Genomic DNA, 15429 nt, shown 5'->3' with positions numbered 1-15429 from the left:
AAGGGGGCAAATCAGCATTTATCGGTTAAGAAAAAGGTTAAAGAAACAGAGAGAGCGTTGTGGAAAACAGGGATGCTGACGAAATCGGCACTGGAAACATACCGGACCTTTAAACAGGAAATTGTCAAAGAAAATATCTATGATAATTGTAGGGGAAGTTCTTTGCTGTTTGAGGCCAGGACTGGAGTTTTGCGGACTAAGACGTATAGAGTCAGGTACTAGGAGACAGACACTTTGTGCATTGCGTGCGGAGAGGAGGAGGAAACGGCTGAACACTTGATACTTTTCTGTAAAGGGCTTCACCCTACAGTGGAAGGCAGCGGGGCTGACTTACCCAAGGCATTGGGGTTTAGGGATAGTGAGGGGAAAGTGGATTTGAAGAGGTTAGAAGTAACCAAGCGAAGGTTATCTGATTGGTGGCTAAAAGCAAGACAGGAGTAAAATTTAACAAGACATGGCTAGGTGGCTTGAGCCACCGCCCGATGTAAAGGGTTCAGCCGTATCCATCCATCCATCCATCTATCCATGCTCTCGCAGACTCAGCTAGGCGTCGAGGCCCATCGAAGCACCCAAACCGATCCGTAAAGCAAGAGTTGTGCGATTTCCGTCGTGTTGTTTGCAGGTAAGTGTGTGCGTTTTGCGACAGCAGCATGTTTATATTTTTTTTCTTGAAATATCAGGAATACATGACCGAATTTGTGAGCAGTGTACACAAATGAACCGACCGTTTGTTTACTAGATTTTCCGCGACCACGTGTTAGTTGTTGGCGTCGTTGCAATGTATATTGCTTTACTACTATAAAATCAGCGATTTACGATGCATAGTTCTTATCGTTTCTTTGTGTTACTTTCTTTTTTATACCCAATCAGTTTTCTATCTGCAGTGTGGAATCGGTTGTGGTGTCCTGCGCCCGACAAGATGCCGTACTGCTGTGTGCCACGCTGCAAGTCATCCAGCAAACAACGGACGCCGGGCGTATCGTTCCACGAAATACCAAGTGATCCGGTACTGTGCGCAAAATGGCTAAAAGTCATTTCTCGTGAAAACTGGGCACCGAATACGACGTCGTGCTATTCGACTGTATGCAGCCGACACTTCAGTTCCTCTGACTTTAAGGAAGGTTGCAAAATTCGGAAACTTAAGAAAGACGCTATCCCCAGCATTTTCGAAGAATATCCGGCGTACTTGCAGCCTCCTAAAAAAAGAGACAGAAGCGATGCGTCAGTGAAAAATGACCTGGCTTAGCTTATGGTTAAGCCTAGGATGCGAAGCATACGTCGCTTGGCAAGCCGTACTTCTCGTTCTTCTCCCGTTTCCGTGGCTCTTTGTAACTTGCGCTTTGCGGTCTGGCGAGCCGCCCTCTCTCTGGCCGACATCTCGCTGCTCAATTGACTCAACGAGTGCGTCGCCTTTTATATAATTGCGTGACGTCAGTATCTCCTAGCGGTAGGAGCGGGAGTTAGGCCGCCGGCGGAGGCTGCGCGTCCGCAAGCGAGCGCACGAGTTGAGCCCCAGCTTTCACAGCTGTTGTGACGTCATATCACGTGGTGCGCCGATGTAGGTCAAGTGGTAGCTACGCGGCCGCGCGCGGCGCAGCAAGGAAGAGCTCGGTTGTGCGGCTAGTATGCTTCGCATAAAAGCGCGAGGCTGCTGCGCTAGCCAACCCACCACCGCCGAAGTGACGACAACCAAATGGAGTCGAGTCCGCATCCGCTCGACGAATTGCCGGTTGTTGACGTCGGCTTTGAAGATTTGTCACCTGTCGACTGCACCGCTACAGAGCCGTTGCCAGCCGTGAACAACGGCGCTAGCGAGCGCTGCATCAGCGCGACTGTGCGAATGGACAGAGCAGTGCAGGTGTCTTCACAATTCTCGGTTTCGACAGTGGAAAAACGAAAGTGGAAGCGCTAAGAACGAGACAAACGCGCGTATTGAGCGGTTCAAGAATAGGGTCGACAACTGCAAACAGGAGATACAAAAGCTCAAGGAAGAGTCCTTTGTTCATGCATTCCTCCAAGTTGCCGAAAAATCGAAGGATGACTTGGCTGCGTCATTATTAGTAGAATAAGTTAAGAATTTCGGGAAAACGAAACCAATGTGGTCTGATCTTACAGTGCGCCATGCTGTGGTTTTACGTAACCTCTCGACTCGCGCATACGAGCATATAAGGACTACTGGTTTTCTCCAGCTGCCCAGTCGAAGCACTCTGGAGCGTTTTATGGGCTCATCGCGTGGAGAAATCGGCGTGACGGAACTCGTGAAGCAAAGGCTGTCAACCGAGCTCGCTTCTCATCCCTCATCGCAAGCCAGAGCGTGCTCATTGATTGTAGACGAAATGCGCGTGAAACAGAGGCTACTTTACCATAAACAAAGGGACGCCTTCATCGGCGAAGTAGACTACGGTGGGAGCTTTCCTAAGGAAACAACAAATGAGCCTGTGCTAGCCAACTCACTTCTGTGCTTCGACCTCAACGGCCTTTCAGTTTCGTTCAAAATACCCGTGGCCTACTTTTTCACGAGAAATTGCACTGGCCGCGAGCTGCACACGCTCATTCGACACGTCCTGAAGGAAGTTGAAGACATAGGATTTTTCGTCGTGCGCATCGTCACCGACAATCACAAAATCAATGTCTTATAGCGTTCCAACTTCTATGCAACGGAAGCCTCACGCATTGCATTGAGCACCCAGCAACACCGAATCGAAAGCTTTTCTTAGCATTCGATCAGTGCCACTTAGTCAAAAACGTGCGATCGCAGTTTTTGTCGCGTGACATTGGAAAAGGCGGCGAAATAACGGCGAGCCATTTGAAGAGCCTCTACAAAATGCAATTTGCCCTTCGTTATGGCCACAGATGCGTCAAAGTTCGCAGTTGGTGCCGTGCTATCTCAGGTTATCGAGGGCAAAGAACATCCCGTTGCTTTTGCTAGCCGACAGCTGAGCCCCACAGAGCAAAAGTACGGAGCTACGGAAAGGGAGTGCCTCGCCGTTGTCTGGGCAGTAAAGCACTTCAGATGCTACCTTTACGGCCGCAAATTCAAGCTAGTCACAGACTGCCATCCTCTGAAATGGGTGATGAGTGTCAGGGACCCTAGCTCGCGACTCGCTAGATGGAATCTACACCTGCAGGAATACTGCTTTGAAGTTGAGCACAAGTCAGGAAAGACACATCTGAATGCTGATGCACTCAGCCGCACAGCTGCCGTGGCAGCTATAGATGAGTTTGTCCCCGTAGTCGACCCCGCCGAATTACGCACAGAGCAGTGCAAAGATCCTGACCTGAAGCGAATAATCGAAAGCTTAGAGGGCGCACCGTCTCACCCCGAACAGCTAGGTTATTTCATTGACAAAGACGGCACCCTGTGTCGGCGCACGAGGCCAACCAGGAAAGGGAGACCAGAGAAAACCGCTTGGGAGAGAGTCGTCATACCTCGGTCGTGGACAGAAAGGGTTCTTCGCGAGTTTCACGATGCGCCATGCGCCGGTCATTTTGGCGTAGCAAAGACACGCAGGCGTGTGGAGCGTTTGTACTTTTGGAGTGGCATGCGACAGGATGTTAGAGACTACTGTGCGAAGTGTCATTCCTGTCTCGAAAGAAAAACACCCAAGGGACGAAGACCAGCTCCAATTCAGCCGTTCTCTGAGGTTTCGGCTCCCTTCGAGCGGACAGGTATGGACATAATGGGCCCATTGCCCACGACCACTTCCGGAAACAAGTACATTTTAGTATTTGTCGATCACTTTTCAAAATACGCGGAAGCGGTAGCACTCCCAGGTCAGAAGGCAGACACGGTTGCAAGAGCATTTGTCGAACAGATCGTGCTCCGACATGGACCCCCGAGGCAACTCTTGACAGATCGGGGAACGAACTTCGTGTCGCAGCTAATGAGGAGAGTTTGCGAGCTGCTTAAGATCGCTAAGAAGCAGACAACACCGTACCATCCGGCTTGCAACGGCGCGGTGGAGCGACTGAACCAAACCGTGGCCGGGTTCCTGTCGCATTTTGTTTCGCGCGACCAGCGGGACTGGGACTTGTGGCTCCCGTATGCAATGTTTGCCTACAATTCCGCAGCACACGAGAGCACGGGCGAATCGCCATTCTTTCTTCTCTACGGCCGAGACCCGGACCAGCCTTGTGAAGTGCCAGAGGGCCCCCGTCGTGTCCCATACGCTTCACTGGACGACTATAAGGTTGAGCTAGAATCGCGCTTGCAAGTGGCGAGGGACATCGCAAAGGAGTCCTTAAAGAAAGCGGCGAAGCGCAGGAAGGAGGTGCACGATCGCAGTGCTAGAGACGCGGCGTTTGATGTGGGGGACAGCGTGTACATTGAAAACTGCCAAAGGCAGATTGGGCTAGCTCGTAAGTTCCAGACGAAGTGGAGAGGACCGTGCGAGGTTGTCGAGAAGCTTTCTCCGGTAAACTTCAGAGTCCGAGACGTGAACCGGCGTTTGATAAGGATACACGCAAATCGCCTCAAGTCGGCACCGGTTCAGTATTCACGAAATGAGGAAAGGGAAAGCGCGGATTTTGATGGGGACAGAAGTGAAGCGGAGCGCGCAGATAGTTCGCAAGAAACGCCCTCTCCTGCATTTGTTCGGCAGGCGCCCGAGGTGACGGCCGGAATGCCACCGGATTTACTTCATGCATTGCTAGAAGAAGAAGCGCGCGAGGTTGCCGCGCAGATAACGCCAGGAGAGGCTCCTGCCACGAGCCCTCGCGAGTCCCAAAGCAGACAAAGGGTCACAGACTTACTTAGCATGACTCATGAAGGCCGATATCCGCTGCGAAATCGGAAAGCTAAGTCGGACTAATGGCGTAAACAGAGCGGAGTTGTGAACTGGTTAGAATTGTGTAATGCCGCAGCTCATAACATTGCTATGTGCTTATGTGTTAAGTTATCGGAGTTGGTAGTTAAACCTTTCTGTCATTAAGTAACACCTTCACAGGAGAGCATGCGGACGCATGCAGAACCTGCCCTACTTCCTTTCGTTATCTATATTTTTGTCTGTGCCGTGATCGTGCTAGAAGTGGGAGCTCCTTTGTAACTGTGGTAAATTTATTTCGTCCAGTTTGGACTAGAAAGGAGAGGCTTGGGTGCTGAGTTTCATGTTTATCTGTAAAAGAAGATCTGCTGCCCCTGGAGACGCCAGTATTGACAGCGGAGGCATATGGTGTTGTGCAGTGGTGTTGAGTGCAGCGAAAAGTGTTTTTGTCGGACGCACTGTGCGAGGCGATTCAGAAAGACAAGGGGAGCTGCGTGGACTCAAATGTTCGGAGAACATTCTTCTGGAGGGTGAGCGAGTGTGACATTCCGTGTGTGCTACGAGGATCCACGTTCGACGGCGCGGCGTAGACGGAGACCCGTGACAGCGGCATCATCAATTACCCAGCCATGCTCTTTGAGTGACGACCAGAACAACCGGACCCGCCGCCGCCCCGGGGAAACAGGCTTTATCCTCCCCAATTTCCGGGCACATTCCAGGACAAGGGAGCTGTCAGCGGGCCAGAGCGCGCCGTACCACAGCCGACGCTATGCGCTACCGCGAAGACAACATTCTTTCCCTCCTTCCCCTTTCGACGTGGGCTATCGCCGGGAAGGCACCCACAGCTTACCGCCGTGCCTCGCGAACAAAAGAGCATTCCCAGAAGGGCCGTGACGGACACCTGTCATGGCGGACAGGCAAGACTCGCCAAGAATGTGGAAAGACAGGCGCTAGTGAATTAGCTCCGAAGAGAGAGCCTGTGTATACTCTCACTTGAGAGAGAGTGGTGGCGTTTTTGTTGTTTATTTAGTTTGTATTGTTAACAGACTCTGGGTTCGAGGCTAAGCCCAACCCAAGGGGTGGTCCCCATCTCGCATGTTATTTTGGATTGGAGAATTGATGCTTTGGGCGGGCCACTGGAAATGACCGCCCTTAGTCCTTTGTTAATCAAGTGCTTAAAAGCACATGTAAACGGATGCAGTCCAGTCTGAGCTGGGGCTCCATGCTTAGCATGTAATGTGATGCTACTTAGGCACTAACCTGCCCGGTCGATGAGTAAAGTAGTGCAAAGTTTGTTCTTTTGTAAATTCAGTTCTGCTTTTTTCCAGTTTAACTCTCTGTATATGTATGTTGTAAAATTATGCTCTGCTGTCATCATCTACAAGCTCGCCTCCTGTTCATCTTCCAAGCCGAACGACACTAGAGGAAGGGTTTGTGAACCATCCTCGAAGAAACGGACGACTATTGAAATTCTACTGCAACGCACGCTCAGGACGACATCGTTCGCCAAGAGGGCCTTCAGCGCCGAAGCCCGACGGCGTGCAGCTTCTGCCAGCAACCGCTCGAGCCCAACTCCGGAGCCACTCCATCGCCCCCATGAAGTCGTCGGCACGTAAGCTCGGACGCCCCAGCCTCTGATGTATAATCTTAATCATGTGTAATTATTGAATATACCTGTTTGTTTAAACTGAGCCATACGGTGTCTCTTTGCCTCTCCGTCCCGTGTGGACCTGCGCATTATGGGGGTCATCACAACACCAGAACAATGCCGACTGCAAGCAGTTCGAATCTACAAGCGATGAACGGCTGATCTGGCTTGAAACAAGCTTTCTCGACTACCTGGCCGACCTTAAAAGCCAGTGCCTGGCGAAGAACTTCCTAACCAAGGAGACTTACGAAGGTCTGGTGATGACAACTCGTTCAAATGTTGAGTGCATTCGGTATCTTCTTGAAGAGATGTGCTTTCACTTTGTTTTAACCAGGAAAATGTCGTCTGATCCAATCGAGACGTTTTTTGGCTGGCTGAGGAAGTCAGCAGGCTCAAATGATCAAACGGATGCCCGAGCTGTTCTCTCAGGTATCGAGAAGACTCTGAATACTGGAATCGCGTCGGCGTCAAGTACGAGCAACGTAATGGCAGCAGAAGGCAGCGGTTGCTTGTCAACGCTGCCGCAACAGAAAAACACAAGGGAAGGAACCAGCGAGGAATTCCCTGCAGATGCATGTAGAGAGCTCACAGAGCGACTCAAGCGAGGACAGCCTCTGCTTCCTACTCGAGATGTCGCAGCATTGGCTATGGTCGGCGGCTACTTGGCAAGAGCTGTACAAGAAAATATCGATTGTGAGGAGTGCGTCAGCAAAGCCAAACGCCTCGGCGCCCTAGGACTCGCTGATAAAGCACCAAGACCGCGGTGGACTCGCCTACCCATCTGGACAACTTTTAGCGGTTCTCTACGCATTAGAGAAATTTATCTGCGTTCTTCTCGCAAGAAGAAGGCACATGATTCACCCTTTGAAGGAGGCTGTGAGTAATGCCGCTGCAATACTCCGCGAGCGCAAAACCTTCATGTGCTCGACGCCAGGACACCAAGAGAACCTGCTACAACTGTTGCTGACGAAGTTTTTTCGCCCAATTTTCACAAATTTTGCAATGAAGGCGACAGACAAACACGACATGGCTAAAGTGTTTGAAATAAAACCACTGTCACGAAAGACCCTCAAACTGTGAGCTATGATCTCACAGTTAGGCACTTTTTGGTGAAGGGCTGGCTCTCCACAACATGTTTTGTGTTGCTTACTTCCGGTGCACATTGTGTACAAACATCAATTCAACGTGCGATTTTATTTAATAGTTCCATGTCAAATACGAACGCCAAACGTGTCTCCACGCGCGCGCGCAAGCAGCGTTGTCGCGTCGTCTACTCTGGGACTGGGTATGTCCAGTGACTCTACTGGGTATGGGTTGGCAGCGCGATCTGGTGGCGGGCGCATGAACTAGGCGGTACGGACGGCGCGCTTTGTTCCTCCCCTCAGTGGGCGGGCATGAAAACATATAGGAGGCTATGGCCCGATGTAAAGGGTTCAGCCGTATCCATCCATCCATCCATGCATCCATCCGATAGTGATAATGGCTGACAACATGGAGGAAAGAAGGAACAATAAGGAAGACCTGAAGAAGTTGTTAGACATATGCAGTACAGAGGGAGATAGATTAGGCTTCAAGTATGGAAAAATCTGCAGTCATGATATTTAATGAAGAGGGCGGCGAGCATAGAATACAGGAGTTTGTGCTAAAAGTAGTGAATGAGTATAAGTATCTTCGGGTGTGGATAAATAACAGTGCTGAGTATCTGACAGAGCATGAAAAATATGTAATGAATAAAGCTAGTAGGAATGCAGCTGTCATGAAAAATAGGGCACTGTGGAATTACAAACGGTATGAGGTGGTAAGAGGGATCTGGAAAGGGGTGATGGTCCCTAGCCTGACCTTCGGTAATGCGGTCCTGTGTATGAGGCCAGATGTTCAAGCAAGGCTGGAAATTAATTAAGCAACGGGGAGTAGGGAGGTTAGCTTTGGGAGCACATGGCAACACACCAAATCAGGGTGTACAGGGTGATATGGGATGGGCGTCTTTCGAGAGCAGAGAGGCTAGGAGTAAGATAGCATTTGAGGAACGATTGAGAAAGATGGAGGAAAAGCAGTGGGCTAGGAAAGTTTTCAGATACCTGTATATAAAGAATGTTGACACGAAATGGAGAAAGCGAACTAGAAAATTGACAAGCAAATATCTGGACAGCAGTAAGGGGGCAAATCAGCAATTATCTGTTAAGAAAAAGGTTAAAGAAACAGAGAGAGCTCTGTGGAAAACGACGAAATCTGCACTGGGAACATACCGGACCTTTAAACAGCAAATTGTCAAAGAAAATATCTATGATAATTGTAGGGGAAGCTCTTTGTTGTTTAAGGCCAGGACTGGAATTTTGCGGACTAAGACGTATAGAGTCAGGTACCAGGAGATAGACACTTTGTGCACTGCGTGCGGAGAGGAGGAGGAAACGGCTGAACACTTTTTTCGGGCTTCGAGCAAGAACATTTAGTTCATTAACGACAAAAAAAACAGGTTTTTGGATGTCTCAGAGTGTAGAAAATGCTTAAAAAGTCTAAGCTGACTTCCTGAAGGAGGATTATCAGTTTCGATTTCGAAATCTAAAAGCGTGCTGTGCAGCTCGTTCTATTATGCCGCTAGGACCTTTCGTCTGCTGCATAACCAGTAGCTCATGGATGGTTTGCAACAAAAGGAATATGTTCGAAAAATCCATATTGGAGGAGGAAACGATTGAACACTTTATACTTTTCTGTAAAGAGCTTCACCCTACATTGGAAAGCAGCGGGGCTGATTTACCCAAGGCATTGGGGTTCAAGGACAGTGATTGGAAAGTAGATTTTAAGCGAGTAGAAGTAACCAAACGAAGGTTATCTGATTGGTGGCTTTCAGTAGCACTATGGCCGGTCGGCGGGAGGAGCGTGCGATCGTGTTGCACGTGAGTAATTTGTTTTTTTCTATCTTTTGGTATGCACATACTGAGTGATTGTTATCTGACACTCGACATTCCGTTGTCAACTTCCTTGCGCCCGAATATTTTGTGTTAGCAGATAACCCAGGACTAGCGCTGAGCCCGCTTGCCCGGCAGTGGACCCAAAGGGAAAGACTCATCTGTTTTTTCGTAAGTTCTGCTCAAAAGCTCTGTGCAGCTGTTCAACAGAAAAGAGCTTGCGCTGAGCGTGTTTTATATATTTTGTCAACCCAGCCCAACGTAGCTCATGCTCATGAATTACCAGCTTTTGCGTGCTCCCGAAAATGGCGGGAAACTTTTGACAACAGTCCAGTTGAACTAACCGTTTGTGCGATGAGTTTTGTACGCGGTCCGATTTTTTGTGGCCCCGCCGCTGGGAAAGTCTGTAGAGTGTTGACTTAATGCTGCACTTTACAATTGTGTGCTGCTGTTACAATCCGCCTTCTAAAACAGGTGCAAAAATGGCGGCGAGATAAGCGGTTACGCTTTGGTGTCTGCACCGCGAAACATGTTCTTTTAAATTCAAATTTATTTCACAAAACAGGACTTTAAAAACTAAAGTTTGTTTGTTTATTCAATTTTGTTAACTTTTTTATAGTTTTATACTTTGCTGTAAAAAGTATTTGTAATTCATATAAAACGAATTGAAATGAGCCACTTTATTAATAAAGATGTACACATTAGAAGTGATTGACTGCATTAAAAAAGTCTGTTCATACTGTTTCAATGCTAGTAATCATGCTCATGAACAGAGCTCAGTCAACAATTCATACTGTGGCACGATTGGTTTAGGTTACTGAAATTAAACGTTTTAAGGCTGGGTATGAAGGGAACGAGCTCAGCCTCACTGTGCTCTACATAACGTCCTAAAATTGAAGAGTTTGTCAGAAATCTGATCCGAGTGCAAGAAGTTGGAGACTTGGGGGGGGGGGGGGGGGCACTTCCCCCTCTGGAGAAATGTTGGCGGGCAACCGGCCCCCCTGTTCCGGAGTCCCTGTGTTTCAAACAGTGAGGGAAGTGTCTGAGAAACAAGGTATGCATGGTGCAGTTAAGTTGTTGTTTGCCTATTGTGTTTCTCTCACGACATATGCGGTCGTGGTGAAAAGAAGGAGAGAGGGATGTTTGTGCAATGGACAGCTGAGAGTCATGACAACAGACATGAAATAATGTTTTATTTTCAGGTCTCCTACCACCGGTTTCCAAAAGAGGCAGACACCTACAGGAAATGGATAGCAGCCATCAAGAGGGATGAAGGGCCACTTTTTACTGTCTCAAAGGCGACAAAGGTGTGCTCTCTCCATTTTGTTGAGAGCGACTTTGTTGCTAATGTTGCAAATGGACACCGGCATTTGCACCAGGCCGCTGTACCATCAGTGTTCCCATTTAAAGAAATGAAAGCTGCAAGGAAGCCACCAGCCAAAAGGGCACCATTGCAGAATGTGCGAGCACCAAGAAGGAAGAGGCGAGTCGTGGATGTACAGCCTGCACAACGCAAAATGCATCTGAGCGTGAACAGCTCGTTAGATGAAGACTTGGTTGACATGCAGAATAAGCAGGCAGCTTCCGAAGGAACGGATGACTTCACTATACAAGAAAACTTGAGCCGCATTGCCAACAGACAGCGGGAATCTCCTGGGAAAACAGTGCGGAGCAGTGTTTGTACCTGCAATGAAACAATTGCACTCTTGGAAGAGCAACTGAAATCATCCAAGGCAAGAGAACTGGAAGCCAGAGCAGAGGTCCAGGACCTGAAACTGCAATTAATATCGAAAAACAGTGAAGTAGACCTGCTTCGCAGGGAACTGGTTCTCGCGCAGAAAAACATCCAAAAGCTGGAAGAGGCACCTCCATTTGGTATAGAACAATTCAAAGATAACAATGACAATATTGAGTTCTACACAGGCCTCCCAAGCTACAATCATTTTCTCTCCCTCCTGAACTTCCTGGATGTCGGCAAACATGGAGAAAACATCATTCGCTACGAAGCCAACAGCTGTGGGCTTCGAAGTACTGAAAATGTTGGAAGGCAGCACAAGATCACTGTGGAAAATCAAATCTTCCTGGTACTTGTGAAACTTAGAGTTGGCCTTTTGCATAAGCACCTCGGCCATCTGTTTCACATCTCTGTCAGCACAGCGTCAAGAATTTTCTCCACCTGGATTGATTATATGTTTTTGCAGCTGACAGAGATGACACTGTGGCTGTCACGGCAAGCAGTCGACGCAGCCATGCCACCAGCCTTCAGAGAAAGGTACGCGTCCACACGCGTAATATTAGATGCAACAGAAATAAGATGTGACGTGCCTACATCTTTTGTCACACAGTCACAAGTCTACTCAGCATACAAGTCAACCCACACATTGAAAGGACTTGTAGGAATTTCCCCTCACGGCGTACTGACATTTGTTTCCGAACTGTACACAGGAAGCACTTCCGATAGAGAATGTGTGGTACAGAGTGGATTTTTGAACATGCCATTTGATCCAGATGATTCTGTAATGGCCGATAAAGGATTCAAAATAGCAGACCTTCTAGAGAGCAAGAATATTAAGCTCAACCTGCCGCCCTTTCTCACACGCGGGCAGTTTACTCCTACAGAAGTCGAAGAAACCCAAGAAATCGCTGCCATCAGGATTCATGTGGAACGCAAGATAAGAAAAATCAAGGGCTACCATATATTTGACCATTCAATTCCAATCACCTTGGTACCCTTAGTAAATCAGATGTGGACGGTGTGTGCAATTCTTACGAACTTTCAGCCACCACTCCTAAGGGACGCAGAGTGATATGCGATTTCAAGTGTATTGTGCACAGTATCTGTGCATGTTACTGCACTAGACAAATGTATTAGGGGAATCCCCCAAGGTGGAGTAAATTTGTAATAAGGGAGTAATTACTCATTGTCATCCACCCAAGCGTAGCCATACGGCTACAAAGGACTCGGAAACTTCGTAGTTAAAGAAAAATTTGTCCTGGTCCGGGGTTCGAACCTGGGACCACCGCTTTAACGGAGCAGTCGCTCTACCAACTGAGCTAACCGGGACGGTAAGCCTATGGTAGGGCGAGACTGAATTGATTAATAACTCGAAGTGGGAACAGTGTTAGACAAATGTTTTAGGAAATCCCCCAAGGTTACCCAAGGACGAATTTTTCTTTAAGTACGAAGTTTCTGTGAAAGCTGTATAGCTTTCCTTTGTAGCCGTATGGCTGCGCTTGGGTGGACGGCAATTAGTAATTACTCCCTTATTACAAGTTACTGCACTGTGGCAGTAGCTTCCTGAACAGTTTTTCATGTGGGCAATAAACAATGCTTTTTCCAAACCACTTTATTTACTGAATGGAAGTTCTGTCTTGTCTAGGCAATACATCCTCTGCAAAGTGCGTTTCCTCCACATTATTTCAGCTGGAAAATTAAAATGTGCGTCATTACCCGCTGCAGTGGCTCAGTGGTTACGGCGCTCGGCTATATTACAAGTAGCCGTGTTGGTAATGGCAGATATCATTGACTGTATCCATTCTCTCACACTGAGAGCCAACCTGCTTTTTTATATTTATGCACAGTGAGTGAATTCAAGGTTTTGTTGGCTTCATTCACCTCAGACTAAGTCGCCAGAGAGATATGGCAGAAGTGTAGTGAAGTAGAATTCGTCCAGTACCCGTCTGACATTCTTCCACTCAGTCGGCTCGAACCTTATCCTTTCAATGAGAATGAAATGCCTTCCGAATACCACAAAGTCACCCCAACCTAACTGGGAAATACCCATCTGCCCCGAGAACTGGTAAAAATAATCGTGATCTCTTTTCAGATGTGGCACATTGTCAATCAAGCTGCTACAAAAATCAGCCGCCAGAAGTTCATGTGCCTTACAGTCCCGCAGACTATAGGGGCACTTAATTTCAACAGCTCCATAGGAGCCTTCTACTGAATCATATACGATCGAGGCGAGGCACCCAACCATGGGAAGTCCGGGTTAACAAGGAGCCCGCAGCTGGTAACAACAGGAGCGTGGCCCATTTTTCTGAGCACATCTTCATACCGCTGAGCAGCCACAGCTTCCATTTTGACTCCGTAGCTGAAAAGAATTGTATAATTTAGACGATGTACTGAAAATAGATTTAATTTTCTTCTTAAGTCCTTTTTACCATCAACATGCATGCAAATATTATACTACACAATATATGTCATCAATATTATAGACGGATTCATGTGAACCGAAAGAAAAGGATACTTACTTGACTGCAGGGACCCTCGAAAGTTCTCTGGACGCCGTAATGTTCTCAAGACCCTTGGTAGTCCATGGCGACTTTCGCTTCATTACGTGCCCAAATTTAGATGACGTAAGGCGGAGTTTTCGTTCTTTCTGCCACGCTGCACTTTTTGCTTGTTGCCGAGTGTTTCTTTCCAGGGCTTTTGCTGCCTCTGTCGTCACAATGATTTCCTGCGTTGTGATAGGCCAACCCATGCAAGAGCAACACATTTTGGTTCCTACTGTTGGTGTAAAATGGACTAGATGGCTTATCACTAAAGATGTAGAAGAAATACCTCACATTCACCTGTTACACAAACAATAAGGGAATAGTAACATTCTCTTGCATCCACACCTTGAAAAATGAAGCGCTGGCTAGCTAGTGCTCTGAACATAGCAGCCGCCGCACCAAAAGACACTAATATGTCAATTAGCACTCACTGACCTGCACAATGCTGTTTCCATTGAGGTATGCTGGAGGAAGCCATGCAGTTGTCTCCTCGAAGCATTTCCAGGCTGGGATATTTTCGACCGTAGTTAGTGCAGCATTTTCCAACCCGGAGGAGAGCACATCGAATCCGTGGGGCACCAAGGACATCTGGTAGCTCTGCGGCGATAGTGACGAAACGACCCCGAACCTCGACTGTCTTGACTCCCCTTCATCTGTTAAGAGAAGGCCTTTAGCGAAGTCGTTATCGGGGTCACACGCGAGGAGGTCCAACGCTAATCGCCTCTTCGCGTCCTTCTGCTGGGGGCGAGTTCGACGCTGCACACGACGCTCCTTTGGCAGAGCAATCCTCGGAGTGCTGCGTCCACCCTCCTTCACACTGCGCCAGTCGACTGACTGAACAGAGCACCCTTTGACTGCGCTGCCCCGAGGTACCCTCCACTGCTGGGGCAAGTCTGTACACGCCAACGAATCTGGCGCCTCGGTGAATCCCCTTGACTGCAGTAGCATGATGGTGCGCAAGACGGCGAGCAGGTGGTTGCAGGCGAGCTTTCCTGCAGGGCACTCACAACAGCCGTCGACGATATGAGCCGTGTCGTCGACCGCAGCCATCACGGCGTATGGCGCCGAATTTTTTTTTGCGCTTTTTTCCCCCTCAGCACCAATAACCAAACCACAAGCAGCAATTTTCAGGGGGAAAGTTGGCAGTGCCTTAACTTGAATAACCCTGGAATTCAGCGGGAAGCTTCTGCGCGCATGGTTACCCATCACGTGGCTTCACATCACCCCATCGGGTGCTCTTAAGGTCAACCCAAAGGGCACCCCAATGTCAAAGGTCAACTGAAGGTCATGGGTAAAGGTTCGACGCCATAACTGTGCCACATACGTGACCCACTGCTGTCGTTGGTTGAGGTGAAGGTCGTTGTGCTGCCTATCCGAAAACTGCTTTACTTAGCATAATGATGTTTTTCGATAAAAAAAAATAAGTGAAATGAATCATGTGACTTTCGTGTCTGAGTAATCTCAAGGGTGATCACAGCAGCATCGCCTTTCCGGAAAACGCGCTGTTGTGGTCAACTAATCACTGGCAGCCGTTCTGTTTGGCGATAAACTTGCACTGTAGTGCGATGTAAGCGCCCCGTCATTTCCACACTTTTCGAACACAGTCATGTAACTGTGCTCCCATTTAAGATTTGCATCGCTTAAAACAGGACGGCGACGGACGGATTTTTGTTGGGTAAGAACACCCGTGGTGCCGTAAAAAACCTCACAAAGTTAATTTTCAATTTTGTTCACCCTCAGTGGTCGTAACGCCAACTTCTCTACAGCTCTCAAAAAGCACGCCTCAGCTGCCTTGTTTACTGCAGTACCGAGACGCGCGCGAGCCGACGGCACG

The 15429-nt window shown here is 48.4% G+C and overlaps 2 protein-coding genes and 1 pseudogene across 6 annotated transcripts; 2 read left to right on the top strand and 1 right to left on the bottom strand.

Moving 5' to 3' along the window:
- The first annotated feature begins 533 nt into the window (after positions 1–533).
- Positions 534–12659, top strand: LOC144115992 (uncharacterized). Of its 5 annotated transcripts, none has more exons than XM_077650646.1 (4): positions 534–622; positions 885–1006; positions 9418–9488; positions 10520–12659. In XM_077650646.1, the coding sequence occupies exon 4, from the start codon at positions 10730–10732 to the stop codon at positions 12122–12124; it is 1395 nt and encodes a 464-aa protein (XP_077506772.1). In that variant the 5' UTR covers positions 534–622; positions 885–1006; positions 9418–9488; positions 10520–10729; the 3' UTR covers positions 12125–12659. The 5 variants fall into 5 exon arrangements, with proteins under 5 accessions (XP_077506772.1, XP_077506774.1, XP_077506775.1 ...); XM_077650648.1 differs by having other exon boundaries at positions 9415–9488; XM_077650649.1 differs by having other exon boundaries at positions 871–1006.
- LOC144125800 (uncharacterized) lies at positions 6450–7491 on the top strand (annotated as a pseudogene).
- Positions 12647–14688, bottom strand: LOC144115993 (uncharacterized). Its single transcript, XM_077650652.1, has 3 exons — positions 14031–14688; positions 13572–13777; positions 12647–13411 (listed from the first exon to the last, which is right to left on the bottom strand). Exons 1-3 carry the CDS (start codon positions 14643–14645, stop codon positions 13258–13260), a joined length of 975 nt encoding a protein of 324 aa, XP_077506778.1. The 5' UTR covers positions 14646–14688; the 3' UTR covers positions 12647–13257.
- Between the last annotated feature and the right edge of the window lie 741 nt (positions 14689–15429).

Source organism: Amblyomma americanum, chromosome 1, assembly GCF_052857255.1.
Source record: "Amblyomma americanum isolate KBUSLIRL-KWMA chromosome 1, ASM5285725v1, whole genome shotgun sequence".
Taxonomy (NCBI): domain Eukaryota; kingdom Metazoa; phylum Arthropoda; class Arachnida; order Ixodida; family Ixodidae; genus Amblyomma; species Amblyomma americanum.
Note: the sequence above shows the minus strand (reverse complement) of the source record. Positions and strands in the feature narration are given on the sequence as shown.

Coding starts and splice junctions, on each gene's coding strand:
- LOC144115993 (XM_077650652.1), bottom strand. CDS start 14,645: ATGGCTGCGGTCGACGACACGGCTCATATCGTCGACGGCTGTTGTGAG. Junction 13,778..14,030: donor ATGGAAACAGCATTGTGCAG/GTCAGTGAGTGC, acceptor ATCACAACGCAG/GAAATCATTGTGACGACAGA. Junction 13,412..13,571: donor TCGAGGGTCCCTGCAGTCAA/GTAAGTATCCTT, acceptor AATTCTTTTCAG/CTACGGAGTCAAAATGGAAG.
- LOC144115992 (XM_077650646.1), top strand. CDS start 10,730: ATGAAAGCTGCAAGGAAGCCACCAGCCAAAAGGGCACCATTGCAGAAT.